This window comes from Stigmatopora nigra, chromosome 17, assembly GCF_051989575.1.
Source record: "Stigmatopora nigra isolate UIUO_SnigA chromosome 17, RoL_Snig_1.1, whole genome shotgun sequence".
In the NCBI taxonomy this organism is placed as follows: Eukaryota; Metazoa; Chordata; class Actinopteri; order Syngnathiformes; family Syngnathidae; genus Stigmatopora; species Stigmatopora nigra.
The window spans coordinates 4,166,971-4,193,759 of record NC_135524.1 but is presented as its reverse complement, the minus strand read 5'-3'; the positions used below and the strand labels follow the sequence as shown (position 1 = coordinate 4,193,759).

Below are 26,789 nucleotides of genomic sequence, written 5' to 3'. Positions count from 1 at the left end.
ATCAGAATCAGCCACAGAAAAAAAATTGTTATAGTATGAAAATTGATTTATTAGCTAGCATTGATGGTGAATGAATTGGATGTCAATGGCAATAAAAAATGAGCATTTACATTCAATCTTTCCAGTTTTAATACATTTAAAGTCTTTTAACAATGATTTCAATACTTTTAGAGAAAGTTTTACATGAAGTATTTTTTTGCACTGTAAGCTGCAATGGTACACTAAAATATTAGTAGAAAAGCTATATTTTTTAAAAACAACAATGTTATTGAGATCAATTGTCTCGGCCACACCCACTAAAGTTCAAAATAATTTTCTACATTGGAAAAACATTATGATTAATATTTGAAATAACCCTGCACAAATTAAATTCGACTCATATTACCCAAACTATTACTTTTTGCCTGATATTTCTTGTACTATTTTGTTATTCATCAATTTTACAGAGAAATTCAGCAGTCGTCCGGATCTTAATACAATATTATAGCTTTTTTTTTTAAACCAGGGATGCGCTCAAGATAATGCGGGGGAATCACTATTTTTTTTACTTGTTTTTGTACTATATGACCCTTTAAGTTTAAGAAGATTATGAGTGGGTGGGTATTAGTGTGCGTATCATGCCTTGTACATGTACCTTTAAAAACAGACTTACTTTCTCATGTACTGTATGTCATGTAAGCATGATCATGGGATTACCAGCGCTGGCAGTCGGGCGGGCAGACACCTGAGATGTGAGCAGTCTGGGATTAAATATGATTTCTGGGGTTTGACTGCCGGGATTGATTTACACTTGGTTTTGTTTTTCAGCGGATTTAAAAGAAAAAACAAGAAAAAAAAAAACAAGACTCACCGCATCTCGTTGAGATTTCGGAGTAGATCTTGTTGGGAGGATACAATAGTACCCAGCTGCTGGTTCGCAACATCGATCTTAAAGAGAGGGGAAAAAAACAACAGGCATTAAATGTGAAAAATAAAATAATCTTTGTCCTCATTATTTAAAAAGATGAGCGCAAGCTAAGGATTTAAGTAGAGAAAAATGACTGCCAGTATAAAACCAAAGTACTGCCCTTATATTTTGAATATACAAAAACAGCAATCATGTTATGTTACTTTAAGACAGGGGTTGGGAACCTTTTTTGACAAAGAGAGCCATAAACAATTCATATTTTCAAACATTATTCCTTGAGAGCCATACTCAGAATTTAAAAGTAAAAAATACTTGAAAATGTGAGCATTTATTATTCATTTTTTGAGAACATTATTTCACTGTTGCTGAGTATCAATGAGGGGATGCATGCAGAAGAGTTTATTGAAGAAAAATCATCATTTAAAAAAGGCAGAGAGCCATAGGAAGTAATATTACAGTTGTGGAAAAGGGTAACTGTAAGATTATTGAAAATATGAAGTTAATGGGAAAAAAAAGAGAAATTGTTGTTGAACTTACTGGACCTGAGTCAGTATGGGATCCCCTTTTGGAGATCTCATCAGTGACAATGGTCACATAGCGCCGTTGCTCGTCCAAAATCATGGCAAGCTGCCGGTTGAGCTGCTTGATTTCCAGGTGGATGCGGTTCTGACCCTCGAACACCTGACGGATCTCCCGGTCGTTCACGCTTTCGTACATCTCGTCAACTGGAGGAACAAATTCAAAATAGAGAATGAAGGGCAATTCATAGGTATGTTTTGTATTGTTCTATGATAAAATTGCCAAGTTGGATATATGACATATTTACACAAATGAAGTGACAAATTATAAGGCATGACTCCCTTATGACTAGGAAGACATAACCTACAGCAACGTGTGCCTTCTTATTTAATATTAATAAAATGTCTACAAAATTGCACTGATACTAAATTTGCTGTTATTTTTAAGGCAAAGGTTTAATAATAATAAAAATAAATAAACAAATCAGTTTACCATGAAAAAATGTGTATATACTAGTTGTAATTTTGGGCATAGGAAAGGAAAGATGGGCACTTAGTTATTAGTCCCCCCAAAAATACTAACTTGGCTCTCCTTGGACATCTGGGTGCTCCTTCTGAAACTCTTCTTTCTTTTTGTCAAGCTCTTGCTGGAAGTTGTGGAATTCCTCCTGGTACTTGTCCTTGTCTTCTTTAGGAATCTCCGCTTCAGGTTGAGGCTTCAAGAGGGCCACCACAGACAAAAAAAAAAAAAAAAACATTTGAATGAATTCAATAGTAGATTGGACCGATTCATTCACACAGACAAACCACAGCATTTTTTTTTGGAAAAGGAATTCCAAGAAATCTAACTTACCGGTGTCTGGCCCGGTTCCGTCAGTTGGAACAACAAGAACGATAACACGTCATGGTCATCTGGTGCAGAGGGAAATCAATGAAAAAAAAGAAAGATGGGAGAAAATTAATTAAAACTTGTTTGTAGACAATTTACTGACAGTGTCAAATTGAAAAATAAGGTCTGTTTAACTGTAATAATTAAAAATAATAATAATTTATAAAGGAAAACAAGACTATAATCAAAATAAAAACCCTCCTCATTTAAAATGACTTTTTTCTCTCCCCAAACTATAGAATAATACCTGCCAATCCACCGGTTGCAGCAGAGACTCCAAAGAAACCTTCGGGGGGAATGATCATGTTGTCCACTTTGGTGCAGAACTCAAAGTCGTCTTTGTCTGGAGTGAAACCGTTGTTGATCATCACCTGTCGATAGACGTGGGAATTGGTTTTAAAATTCGATATGGACATGTATTGAGCAAAAAAGCAAAGTGTGTCAGGACTTACCGTCAGTGTCTTCTTGTAATACGTCACCCTGGCTCTAATGGGATACGGTTTGTTGCGGAAATCCCGCAAACATGAGCCCAAGGTTTGCGTGCCGCCATCACTGCCAAGACAAATTACAGTGTCATTACCGTAATATATGTTGCCAAGAACAAGATTGGGATACATTGTGATTGCTTAAAATATGCTGTGTGACATTACAAAAATAAATGGCTATTAAAAACAATATAACCAGTCAACATTGAGTATATGTCATTGTTTATCTTCAACCTACACAAGGGACTAACAATGGAAATTAGCCCTCATCCACAATTTTACATATATACATGTGTTCATTAACATGAAGTAGAATCTATTCATTGGTGATTAAATACCATAAGCCACCCGTGCATTTAAACCACACTCTTATAATTGAATAGTTGAATTTTACAATTTCTCAATGGTTTTAATTGGGAGTACAAATGTGTTACTTTGAAGGTAAAATATTAAGAAAATTCATCACACGTGGTATTTCTGAGGTACATACTCTATAAATAAAAAAACATAAGGGTCAATAGCAAAAGAGCTATAATGTAACTACAGAAAACTATGACACATTCTGGACAATTGCTTTAGTGTGATATTATTTTGGATCAAATAGTGTTTTATAATGAGTTAATGAGTTATTCCCATGACTATTTTTTTTTAACTGAGATAAGGGACACCTTGTTTTGACTTTCACACTGAAAAGCACTGCTATCACTTTAATCTATGATGCAACACTTTGCAACTCTACTGCGCACACACAGTATTTGGACATTACCCCAACGTTGATTAAATACTGTATACGTGGAAAAAACATTGATGATAAAATATATCCGAGTAAAAACAGAGCCAATTCCACGACAAACTGTGGGAAAAACTAATTTCAAGCTTTCACTGACACACACAAGATTAGGGAAAGATAGGGGATTATTTACTCTCAAGCAAATATAATCATATTTCCTAATCTTCTTTTAAGTTGGCGAAATGTGAGTTGGTAGCGGTGACGTCAGATGCAAAGAAAGTGTTTACTTACTTTTTGTGGTCATAAACATGTTTGCCGTTGTTTCCAACCAGGAGGACCACAGGGTTATTTTTCTGTAAAGGACAAAAAAAACATGTTAATCTTAAACAAACAGTTGCACAAATCTCCTACCTGAGCATGATCAAACATGACCTGCTGACTGTCACGATGGTTTAAGTAAATAATATTTAATAATCACCTTTGAGAATATTAAAAAAAGGGAAAAAAACAATAACTGGAAAATACGTGAAACTCTCTCTGAAAACAATAACATTAGGAAGGTATAAAGTCACATGGGAATATGAACGGTGTATGAATGAATCCATATTAATTTAGTTTTAACCTCAGGATTTGATTGTATTATATTCAGGAATTAAATTAAAAGACATCCATTAATGTATGCCTTTTATAAGAGACTAACAATAACTAAATTAACTCATTTAATGCTTTAATTTTGAAAATGAATAGGCTGATGTGACACTGACCTTTCCATCATTGTCATAAGAGTCGAAGAAAATCCCGACTCCGTCCCACATGTCGGCGCCACCATAAACGGGACCCAGGCCACCTTCGGTAGCAGTGTACCAGATTGCCTGTCAGTATAAAATCAGATAATTAGTTTAACTATCAACACACAAACAAAAGAATGCAGTTGTTGCACCATGGTAAAAAATAATAATAATAATTGTCCTCACTTTGTCACAATTTAAGAAATACACAACACTATCAATCCTCGCTGAGGTCTCAAATACTCTTTAAATGTGTAAAAATTCAATATAATTCATATAAAATACATGAGAAACAGACGGCTACGACAGATATAAACAGACAAGACAATTTTTCTTTTTTACATGACTCCAATATGAGAGAAATAGTCTACATTACACGCACTCTAATTTTCAGGCTAATTTAATATTTGTTTTGCTACCCTGTGTTTGTTAAAGTTGCAGTTGTGCAACTTAAAATTGACTTTAATTTTTACTATGGCATTTCAATTAAGTACATCTAAGTTTTGAGCTAATAGGATCAAATGGACCCCTCAGGGTTAAATTAGAAGCAGGCAAACATATCCGAGGACGACATTAGAATAACATTAACGTTCCTTTGTAAAACAAGAGATTAACAAATGAACCTGAGAGCAAAGTGTTTGCTTTTTCTCACCAAGCCATCTGCTCCCATTCGGCCTCTTCCAGAAACACGGAACGTGACCTCAGCCTCCCAATGTTTAAAGTCCACCTTGTTTTTGGACCACACAGACCCTCGCTGACTTTTGAGAGATGGGACAATGCGCACCTGATCCGCACTTGGGATGGCATCTAGGGTAGAGATAACACATTTTAAAAATATCATACCATTCAAGTGACAGACAATACCTAGTTTATTTTTTATTTTTTTGGAATGCATATACTTTGTTGAATAATGTGTAAACACAAAAAATGACAACCATAATGAACACACCCTTTCTATGATTGCACGCACATAAACACTGATAGGGTGCATGGGTATTACTGATGTCATGAAGGGAGGCGGGGCAATCTGGGATAGTTGCAGTTAATTGGCTAAGATTCTACAGGGCATTGAAAAAATGTCTGCCTGCATTAAGGGTGACAAAGGTTAACCATAGTCTAACACCATCAATGTTAGTGAATCCCAATCACCCTGCAGGCCATCACAGTGGTCAGGGGTGGGCAAACCAGTCCTCTGGGGCCACTGTGGGTGCAGGTTTTTGTTCCTACCGATCCAGCATGGACACTTTGACCAATGAGATGTGCAATTCTGCAGAAAACAAGACTGCAATCCACTGATTGCACGTGTAGGAAATCAGATTTGTGAAAAGATGTCTTCTTTATGGGTTGGAATGAAAACCTGCACCCACTGCAGCCCTTTGTAGAATATAGTTTGCCCATCCCTGACTGTAAATTTATTTGATGTTGATTATTGTCTAAGGCAGTTCAGATCCTCTGTCCCTTCTAAAAAAATACCAGATCGCACCAATCAAATGTTATGACACAACTACAAATGTGACAACATGTGAAAAGTTGAGATCTGTTTGTCTGGTGGTTGATGGTTCTAGGAAAAGTATTGATGAGTGTCACGTGAGTGTCCGATCTCGGAAAAAAAACCGTTGTTTTCTGGACTTACTGCCGGTATATGTCCAGAAAGGTATCGTGCCGTCATCTTGGACCAAATGGGGCCCCTTGAAGCTGTGTTTGTACTCGAAACGGCGGTGAGGTGCCGCATCCGCTGGATCTGCGTCTGCAACTGCCGGCGTATCCACGATCGCGTCGTCGGCGGCCGACATTGGGATAACGAGGCTTTGGCACAGAAGTATGCTTACAAACGCTGTGAAAATCCTTGGTGTTGCCGAGATCGAAGCCCGATTTCGCCGCCGACACCGTGTCGCTCCTCCGGGCACCGCCATGTTTTCGTGTCAGTGCTGACGTAGCGCGCAGTTTAGATGCATGACGGGATGCCCGCAGGCCAACAAGGCTCCATCTCATTGGTTCTGGCATTTCGCTGAAATACACGTGGAGTTGGACCTCCGAGGTTGTGACACGACACACCAATAAATGAATAATATCAACAAAAACTGTGAAAGCCTAACATCTGTGCAAATTGAGTCTTGCAGGGGGTTTCTGATGCTTATAATTGTAAAAAAAGATCTCCAAAAAACAATCACTGCTATTGATGACCATGTTTCTGTGCCATTGACGTCTATAGACGTCCAAAACTTTCACAGTGGGAGTTGACAATGTCAGACATTGTGTTAATAGTTTTGCAGTTTCAAACCAACAACTGTTCAACTCATCTGACCTCTCATGCACTGTCTTCTCTTAAGTCATGAATTCTTTAAAACAACATACGAGTTTAGTACAAAAATGTTGTGATTCTCTTCATAAGTGCTTATGAAGATGAGATGGATTATTGTAATCAAACTACCATACTACTATACTACATACATCATGGTATATGTCAGTCAAAAGTGACAGCAAGCAGTGTTCCAAGTGAAATGATTGGCTGTGATTTACGTTTTGGATCAGGAGTGGGGTTGTGAAAGCCTCTGTGGGAGTTGTGTTGTGACACAATTGAGGCTTACTTTCTATCGACTTTCACTTGGTGACCCCCCCATTCATGGGTCAAGGCACCCCCAGCAACCCTCCTCTCGGCATGAGTCTGTTCCCTAACAAAACTCGGCTATTATGGCAACGTTAATCTGGGGATTTTGGCTCTTCGATTGCATGATCAGCAAATGGCAAGAAATGATTTGCGGGGCTATTCTCTGATAAGTTTTTATGCGCTAGGCCAGCCTCATTGCATTGTGGGTTTATCTACAAAATCCAACAACAATGAGAGGAGATATGCTTTTTTGTGTATTAAATCATAAAACTTAAGCGATTGTCTCTCGGCCTTCTTAAAGTTCACAACAATGGAAGAAAACAATTGGACAGAGATTAAAAAACAAGATAAATTGGTCAATAACAGCCTCTATGTTGAGATACAAAAATAACACAATTTGATATTCTATTTTCACTGTTCAAATTTATATGAATGTATGTTAGCAGAAATATTTTTTTAATTATCTTCACTATTAAACATGAAAAAATACATTTTCAAGTTAGTGTTTTGAATCTTTTCAATGAAAGTGATCACTTTTCTCATCAAAACTAATCTTTAAAGTATAAATAAGGTGATTCATTGGATTTTGTATACTAGTGAGGACACTTTTAGAGGAAGATTCATCTTGACATTATAGGATGTCATGAATTATTTGTCACCTCATAGCACATTGATTAAGCCCTAACTAGATTTAAATAAATAAAATAAATACGAGTCCACTGTGCCTTTGTGTCCAAAGTTCTTATTAGGAAGTTAATGCTGCACTTCTTTGTGTATAAACGTGGGATTTAGAATGACAAAAGCCATGCTAATGCTCGAGTGAGCGCCACATAATGACAACGTGAGATGTTAATGGGTCAGTGGTGCCTGTGAAAAGCCTAGCTCAGTAGTCAGCACAAATATTTGGCCATCAATTATGCACTGTTGTCATCAACACGTCATGCATGTACCCAAAAACTATTGCATTGGCGCTCTAACTCTGACAATGTGGGTTTTTCCAATAAAACTAACATATTTTCTTCTTCAATTACAAATTACCATAGGAAATACTTTGTAAATATTATACATTAGCCAGGGTGAGATATGAGTTTTTGCTACTGTTCCATTAAATAGATATTATATTGACTAAAAGGTTCCAAAAGAGTTCCAAAATACAATGTTATGAAGCAAGAAATCTCATCAAAAACTTGTTTTTCCTGTTCTGATATTTGCTGAAAACTAAATTGGGTTACTTGGGGCTATAACCAGAATTGTATTCAGTTGTTTTTATCTTTAATTGAATTAATCTAGTATTCATTAACATTGTATAAGTGCAAAAATGCAATTATTACTCCCAATAAACATAAAAAAAACAGTTCACATGTATATTTTGACCAAGATAGTCACTAATTGCATAAAAAAAGATTAGCTTCACTAATAAAGAAGATTCCAATTCTACACCATCACGTTACCCCTTCCTATGCCCCCCCCACAATCACCTTCCCCCTCGTTTTGTATCGGAATGTATGGCAAAGTACATTACAATGTGGTTGTCTCCAATTATGAAATTGCATTTTTTTCTTTAAAAATGGTGCTTCAATAGAGAAAAAGAAATTTAAAAAAAAGAGGATTAGTGGCTGTGAGTATTGCACATGCTCCATTCTCACAATACTCTTGGGTCTCACCTTGGAGGGGCCTTTACTTCTACACAGTCCAGTTTTGGAGTGGCTTGGACCACTTATTGGACTTGGGCGCATTCATTTGAGGAGCAACCTTCTCTCTCATTATTTAAGCAATGGCGACAATAGCACACGGGCCCCCCTTTTATGCGCACAAGTGTGGTGCAGGTCTGCCCCCCTCCCCTTGGACCCCCTTTTAGCATGCCCTGCCTGGTCTTTTAAAAAAAAAAAAAAGATACCCTCAACTTTCCCTTTCTTCCATTCGCCCAGGCAGGTTTCTTTTTTACTCGGCAGGCCTCTCATTAACTCCGCTCATGCTCGCCATGGCTTGAAGTGGGCGGACCTTGTGAAGCAGTGACCAATTAGGGGCCTCATCAGCTCCAATTAGACGAGACAATAACCGAGTAAAGATAATTCAATGAGAGAGAGCGTGTGTGTGTGTGTGTTGTGTGTTATAAAAGTTCATTCACAACGTGGGTTGCGGGCATTTGAGGGTGGGGGGTTTTCTCTCTGGGGCCAAGTGTTGTTGTGCTGGCAAGGCCCCCCCAAGGCCCCCCAGGAGTCCCAGAAAGAGAGCCATTCAATCCTCTTTTACCTGTTTGCAATCTCTTATTATTGTCCGCATCTACTTTCAATACTTCCTTCAACAAGGGACGTGGGGGGGGGGGGGGGGTGGATGGATGTTAAGGGGGTGCCTTTCACCTCATTAGAAGCACATTTGTACTGTCTAGCCGTAACAATGTATTTTCTTTTTACCTCTTTTTTTTCCACAATCTTTTCCTGAATTGAGGATTTTTTGGGGCGCTTAATCTGCCACCCACGCTAAACACATTCATTAATGAATTGGGTAACACTAATTTTCCTTCCTATTCAAAAGTGCATCTTTTTTTCAGAAGGGGGCTAAATAATAAGGGGAGGTGGTGGTGGTGGGGGAGATATAATTAGGATACAAGGGTCCACTTCAGTAAATATTTGGAATCTTTTAAGGCTTACCCTCGATTAATTACTTCCACAAGAGATTTTTGTGGAGAGAAATGAAGTGCCAACTTTCCTCTCTATCAAGATAAGCTTGTTAGGGTGGGAGTTTTTCCAATACGATGGGGCCTCCATTTTAATCAAACCCCATGCACAAAAAATGGGCTCATTACCGACACAAAGGTACGACGCGCAAACAGTGATGTCATGTTTTGTCGTTTGTTTACACACATAAAGACTTGGAAAAGGCAGTTAGGCATGATCATTACGTTGATGCCATTGTGGCGTTAATGGCTGTCGACAACCCAGAACAGATTGCCAAATTGTAAAAACAACTAAAATGACATTGAAGGGGAAAAGGTTAGACAAAAAGACTTTGACGCTGGCACATAATGGGAAAAAAATTAAATTGTCTCAATAGAAAATTATGTTGTGAGATTTTTGTGCAGTAGTCGAGCTACCATTACGATTTCTTAGGAAAATCCAATTGTTCACATGCATAAAATGCCTGAAAAAGGAGCCTTATTTTTAAAAAATAGAAAGATGTAATTTAAAAAACACAATTTGGCTCATGAAATCAGTGGAAAAATTATATATATATACCACTAGAAAATTGGCAATCAATCCCACTTCAGTTACCTTAACAGTTCTATTATTTTGAAGTATATAACAGTTTTCAATGATACTTTATAGTGGGAAGATCTATTACATTGTTTTAGGGCTGATTAATGACCCAAATCTAGGGTAGGAAATACTAATTTAAAGTAGTTTTCCCCTCCAAGAAAACCTGTTAGAAAACCTAAAACTACTTTAAACTAGACTGACAATTTGTATGTAAGCAAGTACTGCTATCTAGTGGTTACAGAGAAGTACTGTGTACTATGACCCTCCATTTATTTGGGGGTCAACAAGGGTGCATTATAATGACGTCATGGCAAATCCCTAAAAGATTGTATTTAGTTGCCAAGGCACCATTAAAGGCACCATTAAACCCATCAACTAAAACTAGGTTGGATATTAGCAGAAAGAATGAAGTTTACTTTGATTAAATCAAAGTTGAAATGTCTGGGATGATAAAACACAGAAAAAACATGCTGTGGGGAAGAAATATAATGCTGAAAAAACACATAAAGCATGATTTGCTCATAATTTTAAAGGGAAAAGACTATACTGGCATGACCTTGTTATGTTTACTGGAAAGGGCAAGAAACTGTGGACTTTTAATTAAGTGAAATGGCAGTTTCAGTTTCAAGACTATTCTTGCTTTCTTTGTAAATAAATACCTCAAATTCTTTCAAAATGTTCAATGCATTCATCTACACAGAAGCCTATTCAATTAATATTATTGTTATGACAGCTTGACCTTTTCCCCTGATCGTATATTATTGGCTATAGATGCTATAAAATGGTAGCAACTATTTTGAATGGGGAAAAAAGATCCCCAATTCCCTGCAGGATTGTTCTTAGTAATGAAATAGAATAATTTGGCTTCAAATTTGAGAATATATGAAATAATTAGTTGAATTAATTTAAAAAGAAAGGCCATGAAAGCTTATCTTTCAGTGGCATCATCTTGATTGGGAGAAGTTTGAGTTAAAAATGACTTAAAAGTTAATAAAGCTTTTATGATGGCGACAGCTTGACCCTGGCCGAGATAACTTCCATTTTTTTCCTCAAGACAAAAGTGATGAACGACACCAAAGGGGCACGTTCCACTTTTCTGAAAGAGTCTTTGGTTGTTATTTCAGAAAACAACGATGACATTTACCTCCTGCGATTAAAACATGTTTTTTTTTTGTCTTTTGTCGAAAAGTCAGCGAGGTCACAACTATTTTTTTTTTTTTTACAACAACAAACTTTTATGAGTTAAGAAAAAAAGTTACAGACTCCCAAATGAGCTGGAAGTCCAAAGAAGGCCCGTTGCTATGTAACTATTTCATTTTAATATAATGGGAATGATATTATATATGTTTTCTTTTTTTAAAAATTATTATTATCTTGTATAATTCATACAAAAATAAATATCTGTGATCGAAAAAGCATATAAAATACTCCATTAATAGAAAAAGATAAATTATAAAATATATTTACACTTCCACTGAGTATTTAGAATCCATCGTGGTCCATTCTTCCTCGTGGTGGCTTCCTCTTCCGGGTCCTTTTGGGATGTGGTGGCGGCATCTCTCGGTAGTCCTCGCCAGAACCCGCGTCCTGGCCGTCCTGCCACCCGTCAGGCGGCGTGGGGAGCTCTTCCAGGGGTGTTCGGCCGTACACTTTGTTCTGCAGTTCAGTGATGTCATTTCGAATGTCGGCCATGAGCAGCAGAAGGAAGTCGAAAGAGCCTGGAAGGCCCTTGAAGTGAAAAACAAAGACCATATTAGTAAAGAAGCAAAAAGTATATGCATATCCACCAATAAGGTCAAGTTGTGAGGACTGATTATATAAAGGGTAGGGAACCTATGGCTCGGGAGACATATGTGGCTTTTTTGATGGGTGGATATGGCTTTCAGCCTTTTTAAATGATAATTTTTCTTCATTAGACTCTTTTGCATGCATTCCCTCATTGCTACTCATTGATTAGAAACAGTGAAATAATATTCTCACAAGAATTCAGACTTTTTTTTAACTTTCAAAGTGGTGAAATGATTAATAAGTGCTCACATTTTCATGTATTTTTACTTTTAAATTCTAAATTCTTAAATTATAACATTTTTTTGGGAATATAGGACTGTCAAACTCATTTTTGTCATGGGCCACATTGTAGATATGGTTTCCTTAAGAGGGTCTCTACTATATTGACCAAATCACCAAATAATAGCGCTAAAATTCAGCAAAAGATTTCATAACCATGCGACGTTGATCTAAGATTGTCTTACTGGAGGTCCAACAGGCCCGGGTGCTCCTCGCTCCCCCTGAAAGGTAAAGAAACAAATATTTAGTTTAGATGAATATGAGTAAAGGGGAGCAGGAGTGGAATTCATAATATTGTCTTCTTTTTTCCCCCTTTTTTCTTTTAACGAGTGTAAAAGAAACTGTGAGGAAGTACTGTTGATCTACGGTAGCGCTGGTTGGCCCGACCACTGAGGTGGTTTGGTGGGCTTACAAAGGGGAGGGGGGGTCACATTGGGGCTGTGAGTGTTTTGGCAGATGGTTTGGATTTGTTACTCCGAGAGACAGATTAGCATCACCCTCCGATATATTCATACAAACATTCCCGGTGCGGAAAATTGAAGGATTCTGTGTTAAGCTACGGCACCTGAATTGGACCAGACGAGTGACTCAAGCTGGCAATGGTAAAAAATTAAAATACTCAATCTGCTCAGTGGTCCTTAAAGCCATCCTGGAAAAAGGTAATGGCATCCTGAACATATTGCAAACCCCATGGGGTCCCATTTTGATTTTCAGGGGGCAAGAAACAGGTTTCCCCCAGAGGGGAATCACAATACGTCATTAGGCATCAGGAACACATTTCAAATTCAATTTAGCAACTTCGACTGTTAACAATCATGGTGGTGTAGCCTTTGCTGCAATGTTAACCGTGCTTGAACTCCGAAATGTAATCTCACCTTATGTCCGTCTTTTCCCGGCGCTCCTGGAGGCCCCTGATGAATAAAGACAACAACTTGTATTTATTCAAGCTTTTGCGATTTAATTGCATTTCCCAAAGATTATACGCTACATGAATGCATTTTTATGACTTTTAAATGTGCATGGACTATCATCAATACTCCAAACAAGTATTTTAATAATAACAATGTAAAAAATGGAACATGAATTCTTCAATAAGTGGCCTTTATATTTCAATAAACACTGAAGAAACATGTATGTACATACTTTTGACAATTTGAGATTGTTAACCTGTAAACAGTGTGACCATGAGATGGTTTCTTGGTCTATTAATGACCACCAATCTGCTTAGAACAACGCCTAATGCTCCCTTAAGGGCTTCGTGAAGCTTTTGGCTCAGTTAAGGCCTCCTGCTTGTCTAATTGCAGGATTTGATAGCGTCGTTTATCAACAATGCAATGACCGCGTCCTGCACATTTTTGCTCTACGATCCGGTCACCCTAATTAACAGGAAAAGATGACGCTGGCGGGCAAAGAGAGCCGATGAGCCAAAGAAACCCACTCATCACTGGATTAACCTTCATTTCGTCTTATCTCAAAAGGTGAACTTTTTGGCTTTTTAGTTTCATTCTAAATGATTCTATTAAAAATAATAAATCAACTCCACAGGTGTGCATGTGATCTCACAATAAAAATGAATCATACTAAGTTGGAATGCAGTAACCATTTTTTTAAGTGACTAATGAAGTGCAATGATGAACCATTTTTTAAGTGATGAATGAAGTGTAATGACGAAGGGGGGGAAATGTGCAAAAAACAAACAACGCTACAGTGTAAAAGTACTTTTTAAAAAATGAGCAAAGGGCTTCAACATGAAAAAAAATAATACATTTTTTGTTGAAACCTTGATGTGTTTGTCTTAATCTGCAGCCTGTTTATAACAGCTCATTTATTTTATTTTTGGCGTCATGCTGAGCCTTTTGCACAACAATTGCCTTGACCCCTACATTTATTTTTTTGCGGAGAATATCGGTTCTTTCTAACTTTTTTCTTTACAACCACGAAGAAGTTCTCCAGCATGGAGCCACTTGGCCAGAAACATATTTCAAATGGAAAGGTACCAGAATAAGAAAACTCAATGGTGACTAAAATGTGATCCTTTTACCAAGATAGAATAAAAAGATGAGTAATAATCAACTGACCACAGATCCACGGGGGCCTCGTTTGATGTGAGACAAGTCTGGCGTGGGACCCATGGGACCCATCAAGCCTCTATGTCCAGGACTGCCTGGGGTCCCTGTCAGTCCTGCAAGACCTGGCTGTCCCTTTGGTCCAGGATCTCCTAAAATAAAAAAATAAAGCAAATAAAAATCCAGTTCATTTAACTTACTGGCTTGCTGTTTTGACTACGGAATTATTTTGGAACCCTGAGGCATTTTGGGAGATTTATTCTCGATGCTGAGGATAAATTATAATTCGGAACGTGACCCAATTACCATTTTTTACACTGGATTGGTCTCAAATACTTTAAATTGCATAGTTTTGCTTGTTTTGGGGCATCTAAAATATAAAGATGACCTCACATTCCAATGAATGTGACTTAAATGATAAAATAAGCTGTTTACCTGGTGGACCAGGTAGTCCAGGGGGGCCTGTCAGAAGGCCAGCTGTAATTTTGTCATTGGTCCATTGTTCTGGAACATCAGTATTGCTTGATAGCATCTTGAAAAAAATTATACATGTATATATCAAACATTATAGCCCAGGCATCATTTTCAACCACAAGTATATAAAATTATGCATGTCAAATAAATACCTCCCCAACTAAATCTCTCATTACAGAACAAAATTAACTCATCTAGAGTTCTTAGTATTATGCCAAGTATTTTCTGGAGTCGGTGGACCAAATGACTTAAAGCAATTAATCATGTGACCCAGTTTGCCAACGATGGCAGATGGATTCCAAGAGAAAAACAAGACTTTTTTTGTGTTGCCCAATTAAAACTTGGAGAAAGACATCAAGTCAAGACATTTTTGAAAGGAAATAAAGTAGTTTAATGTTCCTCTAAAGGACTCAATGTGAAATTCAGGTATGACTACAAGAACAAATAAAGGTAGGGTTATATTATTTTTGCAGATTTCCACACTGAAGACATACAAGGGATATAAATCTGTGAGGGTACAATACACGAGACCATAAAAAACATTTACCTTCTGTTTCAGTTGCAATACAGTTGTCTTAATCTGTTGGAAGTCATCACATGTGGCTGAGCAGGTCCCCGTGTTCATGACATTGTCAGATTTCTCCAAGACATTTTGCAGCACTGTTAAATAAAGACAGCACTGTAGTGAACATACTGTAAACTCAAGAATAAATGAAACACACTTTACCATCAGTGACAGATCTTCTAACCCCAACCATGCAAATTAAAGTTTGACAATTACCGAAGCAGACATCCCTCCTTGCTGACAGCTTTGGACGTGTGACATCACAAACCTCACGACCCGCTCGTAAGTCACGTGTCGGACCTTTGAGGCGACCGGTGTACGGGAATTTTTCCCCTCCTCCCCATCATTCCCATTTACTTCTCTGGTTTGATAATCAGTGTAACAATCATGAAAAAGGAGGGCAATACAGAGGCTGCTTTTGTTTCCTCCCGCATACATTAAAAAGAAGATTGACAGTGTCGGGACCACGTTTCTTTGGCTAAACCGAGGAGAGACCCATGGGAGGAAGGACCGCCTCATTGGCCACGGAAGGGGCGTGACAATCTTTATTATTATTATTCCTAATCTTCATGGTCTTTTGTGTTTTTTTCTCAAGAGCATCTAGACAAACTGGAGAAGTACACCGGAGTCCAAGGGTTCAAAGTTCACAGTCGGGAGGAAAAATTGTTCTGACGTGCTATATGTAATGACTACCAGGTGTACACATGCATATATGCACACCAATATAGCTTTTTTTTACTGCATTATGTGGAGGGACAGTGCCTGGTGCACAGGTGATGCTTTTTTAATGGATTATTAATAATATAGATGAATTAATGTCTATGTGCTAACATATAGTAAACTTAATACTGTTTGCCAATAGAAACATGGTCTTGAATTTTACTACCTTGCGAGGTCAGCCAAGAAATAAGAGAAGACACTTTAAAAATGTAAAAGATAATTAAAGTAAGGAAAATGGAATAAACTGTATCCAACACATTGTAAATCTCTACAAGGCACTGACCTCTCTCTTGTTTAGAACATGTTCGTCCATCTTCTGCAAGAAAGTAGCCTGCAATGCACTCACATTGGAAGCTCCCCATTGTGTTGATGCAGAGTTGAGAACATGTTGTTGTATTTGTGTCAGCACATTCATCGATATCTGGATGGAAAACAATAAAGTAATATTATGCATGGAGATCAAAATACATGCACAGGATGATTTCCCCTAAAAAACAGACGCGAAATTAGAATAGGCCTCAATTTTTGATTTATTTTTCAGAATAAAAAGAGACAAAAGCATCTAAAACTACTGTATTGTATTTTTTCCAGCACAGCACACATTTTTTTCTACGTCTATTCCGGAATAAAATAATGAAGAAGTGACGCCTATTCAAATCTGTGGCCTTGTTTTTTGGAGGGTCACCCTATATACTATTATAGGATACTGTTAGATGATTGGCTGAAGAAGAAATCATGCAATGTGAAATTGGAAAATCTTACCCAGACAGTAAGGTTTCTCACGGTTCCGGTGGCGCTCACGGTGGTAACGGAAGCCTACGTAACAGGTGCACACCACACGGCCAAAGTGATCGCTGCACTGCTGCTCGCAGGGTGCGTCAGCGCACACGTCATAGTCTTGAAAACACAAAGGAAAAGTCAGCCATGACAAGTAGGCAGTCCCTTCATTTCTCATCCATTAGGTAGAAAACAATTCACCAAAAATGATTGCTGGTGCGGCTTATAGTCCGAAAAATACAGTAATTATTTCACTCAAAATGTATTATTTCCCACAGGGGGAAACCAGTTTCTTGCTCTTTATGCTTTAGTTCATGTAGTGTTTTTGAATTTTCCCAACATGAACCATTTTTTAATCTAATGAATAATGCTTCCTTATTATATATATAGAGACAGTAAATTCTCCCCTGTGGTGAACATTCTGAATAATAGATGAATTGCTTAAGCACGCTTTAACTATTCTTGCCTACCTTCGGGAATGCACTGACCCAACACGAACCTGAAGCCTTGGCAACACTGCTTTCTGTAAAATACCAAAAGGAAACATGTTAAAGTTATTTAATAAGCCTATTAACGACATGCCATGTTTATAAAATGCGGGCAGCTATCTGCAGGTCAGACAGACGGGTTTCCAGCTGATCTGGACAGATTCCCTCATATAGCCCTGTGTCCTGATCTAAAGTATTTTATGGTTATTCGTCAACGGGTCACACTCGGCAAAAAGTGCTTCCAGGTGTTGCGCTCAAACAGGAAAAACACAGCAAAAAAATTTGAATTACCCGATGAAGTCAGCAAAGCAATACAACATACTCACTCCGAGAAGATGACCTTGTAGTTCTTGCAGTTTTTATTGACCGTTCAGGGGCATTGCCTGTTTTTCCTAGTTTATATATGCTTGCCTGTGTTCAAATATGATTGATGTCATTCATATAATCACCAAGTAAGCTATTGCCAGGTAAATTATGAAAAGGCAGAGCCAAAACATTAAAATCATTGAAGAAATTGTCATTTTTTTGGGGAGTAAAATTAGATTAGGATCTATTAGGATTGTATTTTTTTAAATACAAAACACAATGTTTTCACTTTTTAACTTCCTATGACATTAAGACAGAATATATTGGTAGTTTATCAAAATACAAATACATTTCTTTTGGTTAATCATCATATATTATGTCACAATGTTAAAAACATTAAATAAAAATGAAGATTATTGAATAAAACCTTGGTAAATTAAAAACAAATGTAATAGTTCATCTACAAAATACGAACTGAAGGTTTCATTTACTTACTCCCATTTTTCATTTGTAGAAAGGTATGGATGTCAAAGAAATAATCTAAAACATTTGTACTTTCGAGGTAATATACTTAATTAAAGGTAGTTCCTAACTCAGCCATAATTTTGCAGATGACAAATATGAAAGAGGCAATGAAAGTTAACCCTGAAAATAACTGTTTTCTGTTCAGGAAACCCACAGATGAAAAACCATAACTCATCCACATGACAAGAAACCACAGTGTTGGCACAAAGACATCATTTCAGTTCGCCAATGTACTTTTAATGCATATTTTCTTAAAATGTGCACCACGAGACATACTCACTGGAATAGAATGCAAATAATACTAACTCACTCGTCACGACTATTCACCAGACATGGTGACCACTTCTCTCAGCGCAAACGCAGGCACCAAACTTGTAAAATAAAGCATTACCATCACATTTGATGAACTTCTACATTTATCCTGGCCTTCATTGTAAATAAGCAATACGCCACATAGTGCATGGAATACATTTGACTAGATTACACTTCATTTAGCTCCAGTACTATAGACCCCAAGACTAATATATACTGCAAAAAATGACCTACTAGTGAACAAGACTTGACTAGATTGCTGATTCATTAGAATATATGCCAATAGGCTACATTGGACTAAAATATAATATATTATATTCATACAAAATACAGTTTAGATTAGACTTAAGGATACCCTGAGAGAGTTGACACAAAGGGGACATCCTGTGTGACTCAAAAGGGGAATAAGCAAACAGTCTTTGGGACGATGGCGGTCAAAACAAACATCTCCCACCATCACAGGAGAAACCAGATCCATATCCATGTTCTCGTTTCCTCAACTGTGCATCTTTTATTGAATTAGCATTAGAGAAAAATGGTCCCACATTGCAACATTATACCTTGTTGCCCTTTTTGGAAAATCCAAGCGGGGTTAAGAAACATCCAAAACAACTTGACAAGATTATCTTTTCCTCTTTCATGAATGATTCTGTTTGAAATGATTCGTGTGGACTGTTGCTGACATGAGTTTAGTAAATTTGGGGGATACGGGGGGCTGCTAACTGTGGCTATGATCTCTATAAATGGCCCAATTCCTAGAAAAAGATTCCTTCAAACAAAATTGATAGATCCGGCCCATGATGGATTTTATGGATGCCAAAATTTTTTACACTTAACAAAACCACCACCTTATTAACCTACACATTATGAATGTGTATACAGGTGACATAAAATATACAACCAATAAACTTATAATTGAATCATTTACACAAATGTGATGGCTGCCATTTTCTTCTCTAACATTTCACTGTTGTTTGTTATTCTGTGAATGAGACCCATTACCGTATAAAAAAAATCTACCTATTAAAATAATGGAATACTTACTTTTGATTGACGGTCCCTGAAAGTGATCTTTAAAAACCAGATCCATGTACTGTACATTCTTTTCTGTCTGTACTTTGTCCATACTACATTTACTAATGTTCACTCCTCTTTTATAGAAGTTTAAATCTTAGCCAAAACCTATATAGTGGAAGTCATCCAACTGGTGTATTTTTATGGTTTTTGCAGGTATTTTATCCATCTAAAACCTCTCTGGTACTGTTCACACTCCATCTACACTCCCTTGTTCATGCACACTATAAAACATAAAGTTACTATGAATAAATCTTTTTAATATCCCATGTAGAACAAAAAATAAGAATAGTGGCTATGAGGTAAGTGACAAAATGTTAAAAGTTTGTCTTTGGGGGGCACGTACACCAAAAGAAGGATGAGTCAGCGTACCACATAAAGATTTAAATGTTTTTTTTAAATTGTATAATGTGTTGACATGATGACAATATAAGTATGACAATAAATTCAGCATGTAGAACATTTGTTTTGTTTTACAGATATATGAATGAAAATATATCTAATTTTTGAGTATGTTTATACGACTTGCATGTAAAAATCCAATAAAACCAAGCTTTCAGCATAAACTATCTTGGCTGATGTAAATTGCAACTTGTTCAGTTTAGATTGCAGGGGGTTTGTATTATGTCACTTAGATATAAATCTCCTAATGTGACTGGTAAAGAACATGATGCTATGCTGTATTAAATCAAGATTTCACCATAAACTGTCTCGGTAGTTCTACGTACGCTCGAGTAAAAATGTAAACAGATGAAGCAATGTGTAGCTCACGCTGTTGCGCAGGCGGGAGTTGGCATCGAGTCACTTATATGTAAACCTTGTAGTATGAAGTAGCATAAACTGGCTCGTTTAAGGGCATGTGTCAAAGTGGCGGTCTGGGGGCCAAATCTGGCCCGCTACATCATTTTGTGTGGCCCGGGTAAGTAAATCATGAGTGCTGACTTTCTGTTTTCGGATCAAATTAAAATGAAGAGTGTAGATGTATATTACATTTCCTGATTTTCCCCCTTTTATATCAATAATTGTAATTTTTTAATCATTTTTTCTGTGTTTTAGTTCAAAAATAATTTTGTAAAATCCCCAAAAATATATATAAAAAGCTAAAATAAACAGTTTTAGATCTATTAAAAAAACTGAATATTCAGGGCTTTTAATCCAGTTCTTTTAATTTGTATTTATTAAAATAAATCTAAATATTTATTCAGTTCTTACTCCATAACCGACATGCTGATGCTCTCTTAGCCATGTCCCTATTATTCCCAAGAATTAATAGATTCTAAAGTGCCCAAAAAAAAGGTAAAACAGTGCTAAAGAATGCTGTTTTCCAACAGATGATATCTTTCTGCCGAGAAGGAGGGAGCCAGAGCACTCTAGGTGACTGAAAGCGTATTTTGCAAACTCGGAAAAACAAGTCTAGCTTTGAAACCAACAGGACTCTGTGACCTAAGCGACATTTGATCTCTATCAGTCAGAATCTCAAGAGCGCTTTGTTTTGTAGTAGCAAAACAATGCCAGATTACCAAAGTATATATCCTGCTTTCTTATTCAACAAACTGGTTTCAAAACCTTTCCAAAATGACTTAAATTTCTTATTTTACAAGCAATTCAATTTTAGCCCATGCATGTTATATTAGGAATAAAAAAATAATGTTAACTGCAACTTTTTTTGCTTGAATTCCCCTTGAATAGCATCTCCCCTTTACGGAAAACACTTGACAAATTCATATGGGCTGTCAAGCACAACAATGGAAAAAAAATGGAAATGTTCCACTTAACAAGAACAATCCTGTACATTACGCCTTTAACAAGACAAATATATTGTCAGAGACTATTGCTTATGCAGTTATTCACATATTATTGAACAAAAGTCTTCTCTTGGAAAACAGACCTCAAATATATTGTCAAAGTGAGCAAACGTCCAGAAAATTTAAAAGGAAAATAGCTCACATAGCATACAATTTAGGTTAAAGAAAATTAGTGTTAAGAAACTCTAGGGACCAAACTTCTGGAAATTGAAGTATAGCTTTAAAAAGCAAAACCTTCTCTTTAAGAAGAGTAAGTTATTATTCACATAATGTAGCTGTCATAAAATTTGATCTACACACATTGAATGGAGTATTCATAATCATCCCGCAATTCACTGTTGACCAAGCTGCTATGTGGTCTACATTTTCATCTTAAATGAGACAAATGCACCCAAAAGGGTTGTTTGAACTCAGCTGCCAATGCAATAAAAAACGGACGCAGACTATGTCAGTTTAGGAAATGGCTTGGGAGAACCTCAAAGTCGAAACTTGGGCATCTGCCATTGGATGGCTTCACATTCAATAGCCCATTCACTGACTCCCAATCTTGACTATATTTGCTTTTTGTCATGTCAACTGACGTCTGTATTAAAGCAAGTTTGGAAGACAAATTCAGAGGAACTCTCGGGACAAAACCTCAAATTGTAAATCAAAGTAAGGCGGTCACAACTTCCTATACAGAACCACTGGTATAGTCATTGACATGGCTGCCTATTATTTGGCTTTATTCACACTTTACAGTCCCTTTCTAATCGTCAAAGTGAACATTTATCATCCTATCTAGCTGTTAGGCTCAGAATCAAATTTAAGATGAACCAGTACGGAATGTTGCGTGGTGGTCGCTTGTTTTCAAGCTGAAAAAACGATGCAACAAACAGCACGATACATGATATCCACATCTGACACTAAGGAATGTTCTTTAATACTAACATGTACTCCCTTGTCTTTGTGATAGCTTGCATTCCTACAGCTTCTTCCCTTTAACAGTACAATTTGCTCGGACTTGTACAAATTTTTCTCCTCGCCACTCAGCAGCAGCCAGAAATACAAATCGAACACGACAGTAGACTCCACTTGCAGATAATCAGAACTTATCTTGGTTGTTATGCATTATATGACAATGAAAAATAATGCACGATTATAAATTACAACACCTTTTATCACCTAAAATATATGAACAAATAAGTCTATAATGTCATGCAAAATTAACATATATCAATTCATTAATATTAACAAATGCATATAATAAATGGAAGTATTGAAATACAAATCTACCTAAGTCAACATGTTTATCCTAAGTCGGCAAATGTATAAATAGTACTATGTACTATATATACTATGTCAGACAATATCAAGTTCTAATTATACTGTAGCGCTTTGAGGGTGTGCATGAAACTAATCTTTTGCTAAACTCTTCATCAATCACAATACAAAAACTACTTACGGCAATTTACTGTGTTTTCATTAGTTATTAATTGTAATGATCACAATGACTCACTCTGTGTTTGAAGGAAAGTGGGAATTATTTGCTAGTCTGACCTTGTTCTCAACTTTCTTCATTTTCTTTTACAGTCTACTTTACTATTAAGATCATTCAAGCTCTGAACTCTGCAGGAGAAGTCCATTTCTCAACACTGTGTGTGCATTTAGTTGACAGGTCACACTTATTCTTACCAGGATAGAAAACACATGTTTACTTCCTTGCTTTTCGACACGTACCAAGACTAAAGGCAGGCACGTTTTGGCATTTAATACAGATTAAAGGACTTTTTGCATTGTCTTTTTTTGCAGTGCTAAAGAGTTCCACTCACTCTGTTCATTAAAAAAACATTTTTTTTACTGAAAATAAGCCTATATTTACTGCTATAAGGAAATTAATCACTGATAGAAGAAAAAAGTTAGATTTTTACTCTAAAAAGTTTGACCAATGTTAGTAAAACTATTATTAAAATAAGTATCCCTCTCTATTAGTTCAACTCTAAGTTGTAATGTTAAAAGCAAAGAAATAACTAAGTGCTCAAGTTAATATTTCCTTGTAATATAGTTGCATAACAAAGTCCTAATATGCTTTGACACATTGCAGACACTTTAGTTTTTTTATGGCTTTGATCATTATAGAGAATACGACTCTATTGGATTCAAACTGTCATAAGTTAGGCTTTTCCTCGGCAGACTTTGTTTCATTGTTTTAATGGTGAGAAAGGCCGCCAGTCGGAATAAATGCCTTTCAGGCATTTCAGATTGGCATGATTGCTACGTCTACATCTGCTCAAAGAGATGTTGAGAAACAACTTGGACTTCTTCCATCATCCTTTCTTAGCTGTATTAGTAGCACAAAATAAGAATCATTTGAGTAATTTATTACGTTGGCGTTAAAAATAGGCTACCTGACAAATATTTCCAGATGTTTTAAAAACAACAACAACAAAAATGGAATCGGCCATTTGTTTCTTTTACTGTGATGCAGATTTTTCTTTCTAATTTACAAAAAAACATGAATTTTATGTGATTGCTTTAAAAAAACAACTTTAACATAAGGTTTATAGTGAAAGCTAAGAGAGTGAATGAACTTTTGATGATTATAACAGTTAACGTATATTAAGAGGAGCGATTGCGTACAAAAAAAAGCAAAAAAAGCGTTGTAACAGCAGAATTATTTTTAAAAACAACATTGCAACCACTGCACATGCCGCACATTAATTATGCTGCAGCTGTAGAGTGGAAAGAGTCTTTTATGGGGAAGTCTTTTTTACAGGCCGGGCTAAGCCAACATCGCTGATGCCATAAATCAATGCAATCATCCTTTTCGCGCGCCTCAACTGAAGAGGAGTTATAAACAAAGATTATAAATGTGTCCTTTTTTTGGTTCCCGCCATTGTTGCATAGCAAAGGGGGGAATCTGGCCTTTGTCTTGGCGTAGCCGACGAGGCGACGTTGAAACCGATTCAACAATGCGAGCATGGCTGATGAAATGTGCTGATTATTTGAGCAAATACGTGACTGTTTGCTATAGTTTATCATTCAAAGTGTTAAAATGTTCATTGGTCAATTAAATTTGACCTGCGGAAGTACAGTAGTACCTGTCTACTTCCTGGATCTGCTATATGTAGATATGTATACTATCTAGGAACATTAATACAAACACGAATTTAGGTAAAAAAGATGGGAGAATAAATATTTCTCTGGCCACTATAGGGCAGTGTCTACCTTCCCTATAAAAAAATAACAATAGTACAGAGAGGGTTTAAAAAAAAAGTCAGAACAATATTAAATCGACTCCATAAAAACGTGGTTATTCAGCTATTGAACCTAGTAACAATGAGGTTAATACTTTGTTTAGATGTTTATTTTATGTACTGCAATCTACAAACGTTTACCACCAATTGGAACTTTATGGCTTTAAAATAAAACTGGTTGCATCATTGATAGTGCAGACATTGGTCCGAGAAATACCTCAATTCAAATATACTGTACTTCCTTAGTATTTTTTTTTCCTAAGTTCTATCACTTGGCTAGACTCTTGGGCCTTTATATTGTGGATCAAAGTAGTACTCTAAGTATCAGGGAGAAAACTATGTACACCATTAAACAAACTATTTTAAAAACTAACCGCCAAATCCGAAGCCAAGAGTGATTTTCTTTCTATGTGGCAAAGTAAGACCACTTAGAGCCTGACTACTTGCAAACTTGGCACGTAATACTCACACCATTTGTACTACTTGGTTTATAACCGCAATTAAAAGCAAGTGTAGACCAAAAACCTGGCCCCATCTCTCAATTTTTCCATTTTTGAGCCAATTATTCAACTCAGCAGGCAAAAAAACCATGCATTTTGTTAAATTTGCATTGGAAATGCCGAAAATGATGGGAGATTGGCTTTGGCCATTTGAAAAAAAAAACTTGTGTATGGTTGTTGAAAAATTTAGCAGCCGAGACGACCTCTTAAAACAAATTTGACATTTCATAAACTATCCTCCTACTTGTATTTGCTCATCTTCGAAAATTCTTGGAAAGTAGCCGCTGATTATTATGCAAAAGAAGAGTTATCGGTGTTTTAAATCATTGTCGGTTATTTGCTGCTTGCAAGAAATAGACGAGACTTTGGGGGTGAAAGGGGAAATGTCTGATTCCCCTCTCCTTTTTTTCGTACAGAATTACACAAAGTTGCATTTACATTGTCGAATATAAACTAACAATTTTAAATAAAGATCGACTGAGACGCCTGTTCTTATGTAGCCTTGGCACAACTAGTCTCCATGGCAACCATGTTTCCCCAAATCCCCTTTTAAGACATTTTTATTGAGACTTAAATTTGATCATAATGGATAATATGCAAAAACCTTTTCATACATATTTATACACATTTTTGGGTAAAAGGCTAAATGTTATTGTTTGTTTTTTAGTGGTATTTAATTTACATTGAAATAATCAGTAAGTATTTCCTCCCAATGATAGTGATATAGATCAAATCCCTTTTCACAGGGAAGTTTGGCAAGCAAAAATGATTTTCAAATTCCATCCAAAACATTGTTTACACAATTCCCAGTTTCCTCTCAATCCTACTTAGATTTCAGCATCTTTAAAAACGTGGGAAAACAATACCCTCTAATTATTATATAACAATACACTTCCAGTCCTTCTGTTTTTAATCATTGGTAGTTTCACAAGATAACTAAAAATTGTCAGATTTCAACACAACTTTGCGTTCGACTTTTGAGTAAAACGTTAAATAATTTGTTGTTTAATGCATTAAGCATAAATACTCTTCCTGGTATAGATTTACTTTTCAAATTTTGTTGCCATTCACTTTGCATAACAGACATAAACAGCCAAGAATGAAAAAAAATGGTGTAAAATATGCTTTTTGATGAGTTTACATGCATTACCATGACAACCATGATGCTACTGGTGATACACCCATGAGTGGATGCTTCTTATTCAATCCCATAGTAAATATTTATGAAAATATATTAAATATTAATCATACATCTATTTCTTGCACTTATTTCAGCCAAGAGAAGACTTACTTGTAACATGTTGCAACTTCTCCACTGGATTTGACACAGGAGTACTTGGTTGTTGATATGTTGTTTTCGGAGCACTCCTCTCTGTCAATATCAAAATAATATGTTTAATAAATTGTCTTCAATAAATCAATAAATTGTGTGGAAGTTACCCGAAGCGAGCATCTTCTGGGTAGCGTGACAAGGGGGAGGCTTCGGAGAGGAGAAAGAGCAGGATGACAGCGCGGAGCAGACTGCGAGGGTGTCTGGGGATCATGGCTCGCCGTCGGACTCCTGTCAACGAGCGACCCGCTCGTGGAATGAGCTCCGTGGTGGTGCTCGCAGGGCCGTGCGTGGACAAAATCTGACACGCAGCCAGCCAAGCGGACCCTCCCACTTGCCATGCACACGTTGGGTTTACATGA

General features: G+C 36.7%; 2 protein-coding genes across 3 annotated transcripts in view; both read right to left on the bottom strand.

The window, feature by feature from the left end:
* Positions 1–11,667, bottom strand: part of lman1 (lectin, mannose-binding, 1) — a 14,465-nt gene extending 2,798 nt beyond the window's left edge. Inside the window, exons 1-11 of one of the 2 annotated variants that reach the window (XM_077737376.1) lie at positions 11,650–11,667; positions 5,951–6,325; positions 4,970–5,124; positions 4,294–4,401; positions 3,821–3,882; positions 2,767–2,866; positions 2,562–2,685; positions 2,279–2,337; positions 2,009–2,141; positions 1,445–1,632; positions 851–927 (exon numbers count right to left, since the gene is read on the bottom strand). In XM_077737376.1, the coding sequence (XP_077593502.1) occupies positions 851–927; positions 1,445–1,632; positions 2,009–2,141; positions 2,279–2,337; positions 2,562–2,685; positions 2,767–2,866; positions 3,821–3,882; positions 4,294–4,401; positions 4,970–5,124; positions 5,951–6,230 (1,286 nt within the window). In that variant the 5' untranslated portion in view covers positions 6,231–6,325; positions 11,650–11,667. Of the gene's footprint in view, positions 1–850; positions 928–1,444; positions 1,633–2,008; positions 2,142–2,278; positions 2,338–2,561; positions 2,686–2,766; positions 2,867–3,820; positions 3,883–4,293; positions 4,402–4,969; positions 5,125–5,950; positions 7,338–11,649 lie in introns of those variants that run through there. The other variant, XM_077737375.1, reaches the window with a different exon arrangement.
* Positions 11,485–26,789, bottom strand: ccbe1 (collagen and calcium binding EGF domains 1). The gene is made up of 11 exons (XM_077737378.1): positions 26,538–26,789; positions 26,389–26,469; positions 17,322–17,374; positions 16,837–16,971; positions 16,358–16,495; positions 15,337–15,449; positions 14,751–14,847; positions 14,328–14,467; positions 13,125–13,160; positions 12,435–12,470; positions 11,485–11,910 (listed from the first exon to the last, which is right to left on the bottom strand). Exons 1-11 carry the CDS (start codon positions 26,639–26,641, stop codon positions 11,665–11,667), a joined length of 1,179 nt encoding a protein of 392 aa, XP_077593504.1. The 5' UTR covers positions 26,642–26,789; the 3' UTR covers positions 11,485–11,664.

Bases quoted from the DNA above. Each gene is read 5' to 3' on its own strand.
- ccbe1 (XM_077737378.1), bottom strand. From the start codon at position 26,641: ATGATCCCCAGACACCCTCGCAGTCTGCTCCGCGCTGTCATCCTGCTC. The intron at 26,470-26,537 runs GTAACTTCCACA...TGATATTGACAG, and splicing joins CCAGAAGATGCTCGCTTCGG to AGAGGAGTGCTCCGAAAACA. The intron at 16,972-17,321 runs GTAGGCAAGAAT...TGTGTTTTCAAG, and splicing joins GGGTCAGTGCATTCCCGAAG to ACTATGACGTGTGCGCTGAC.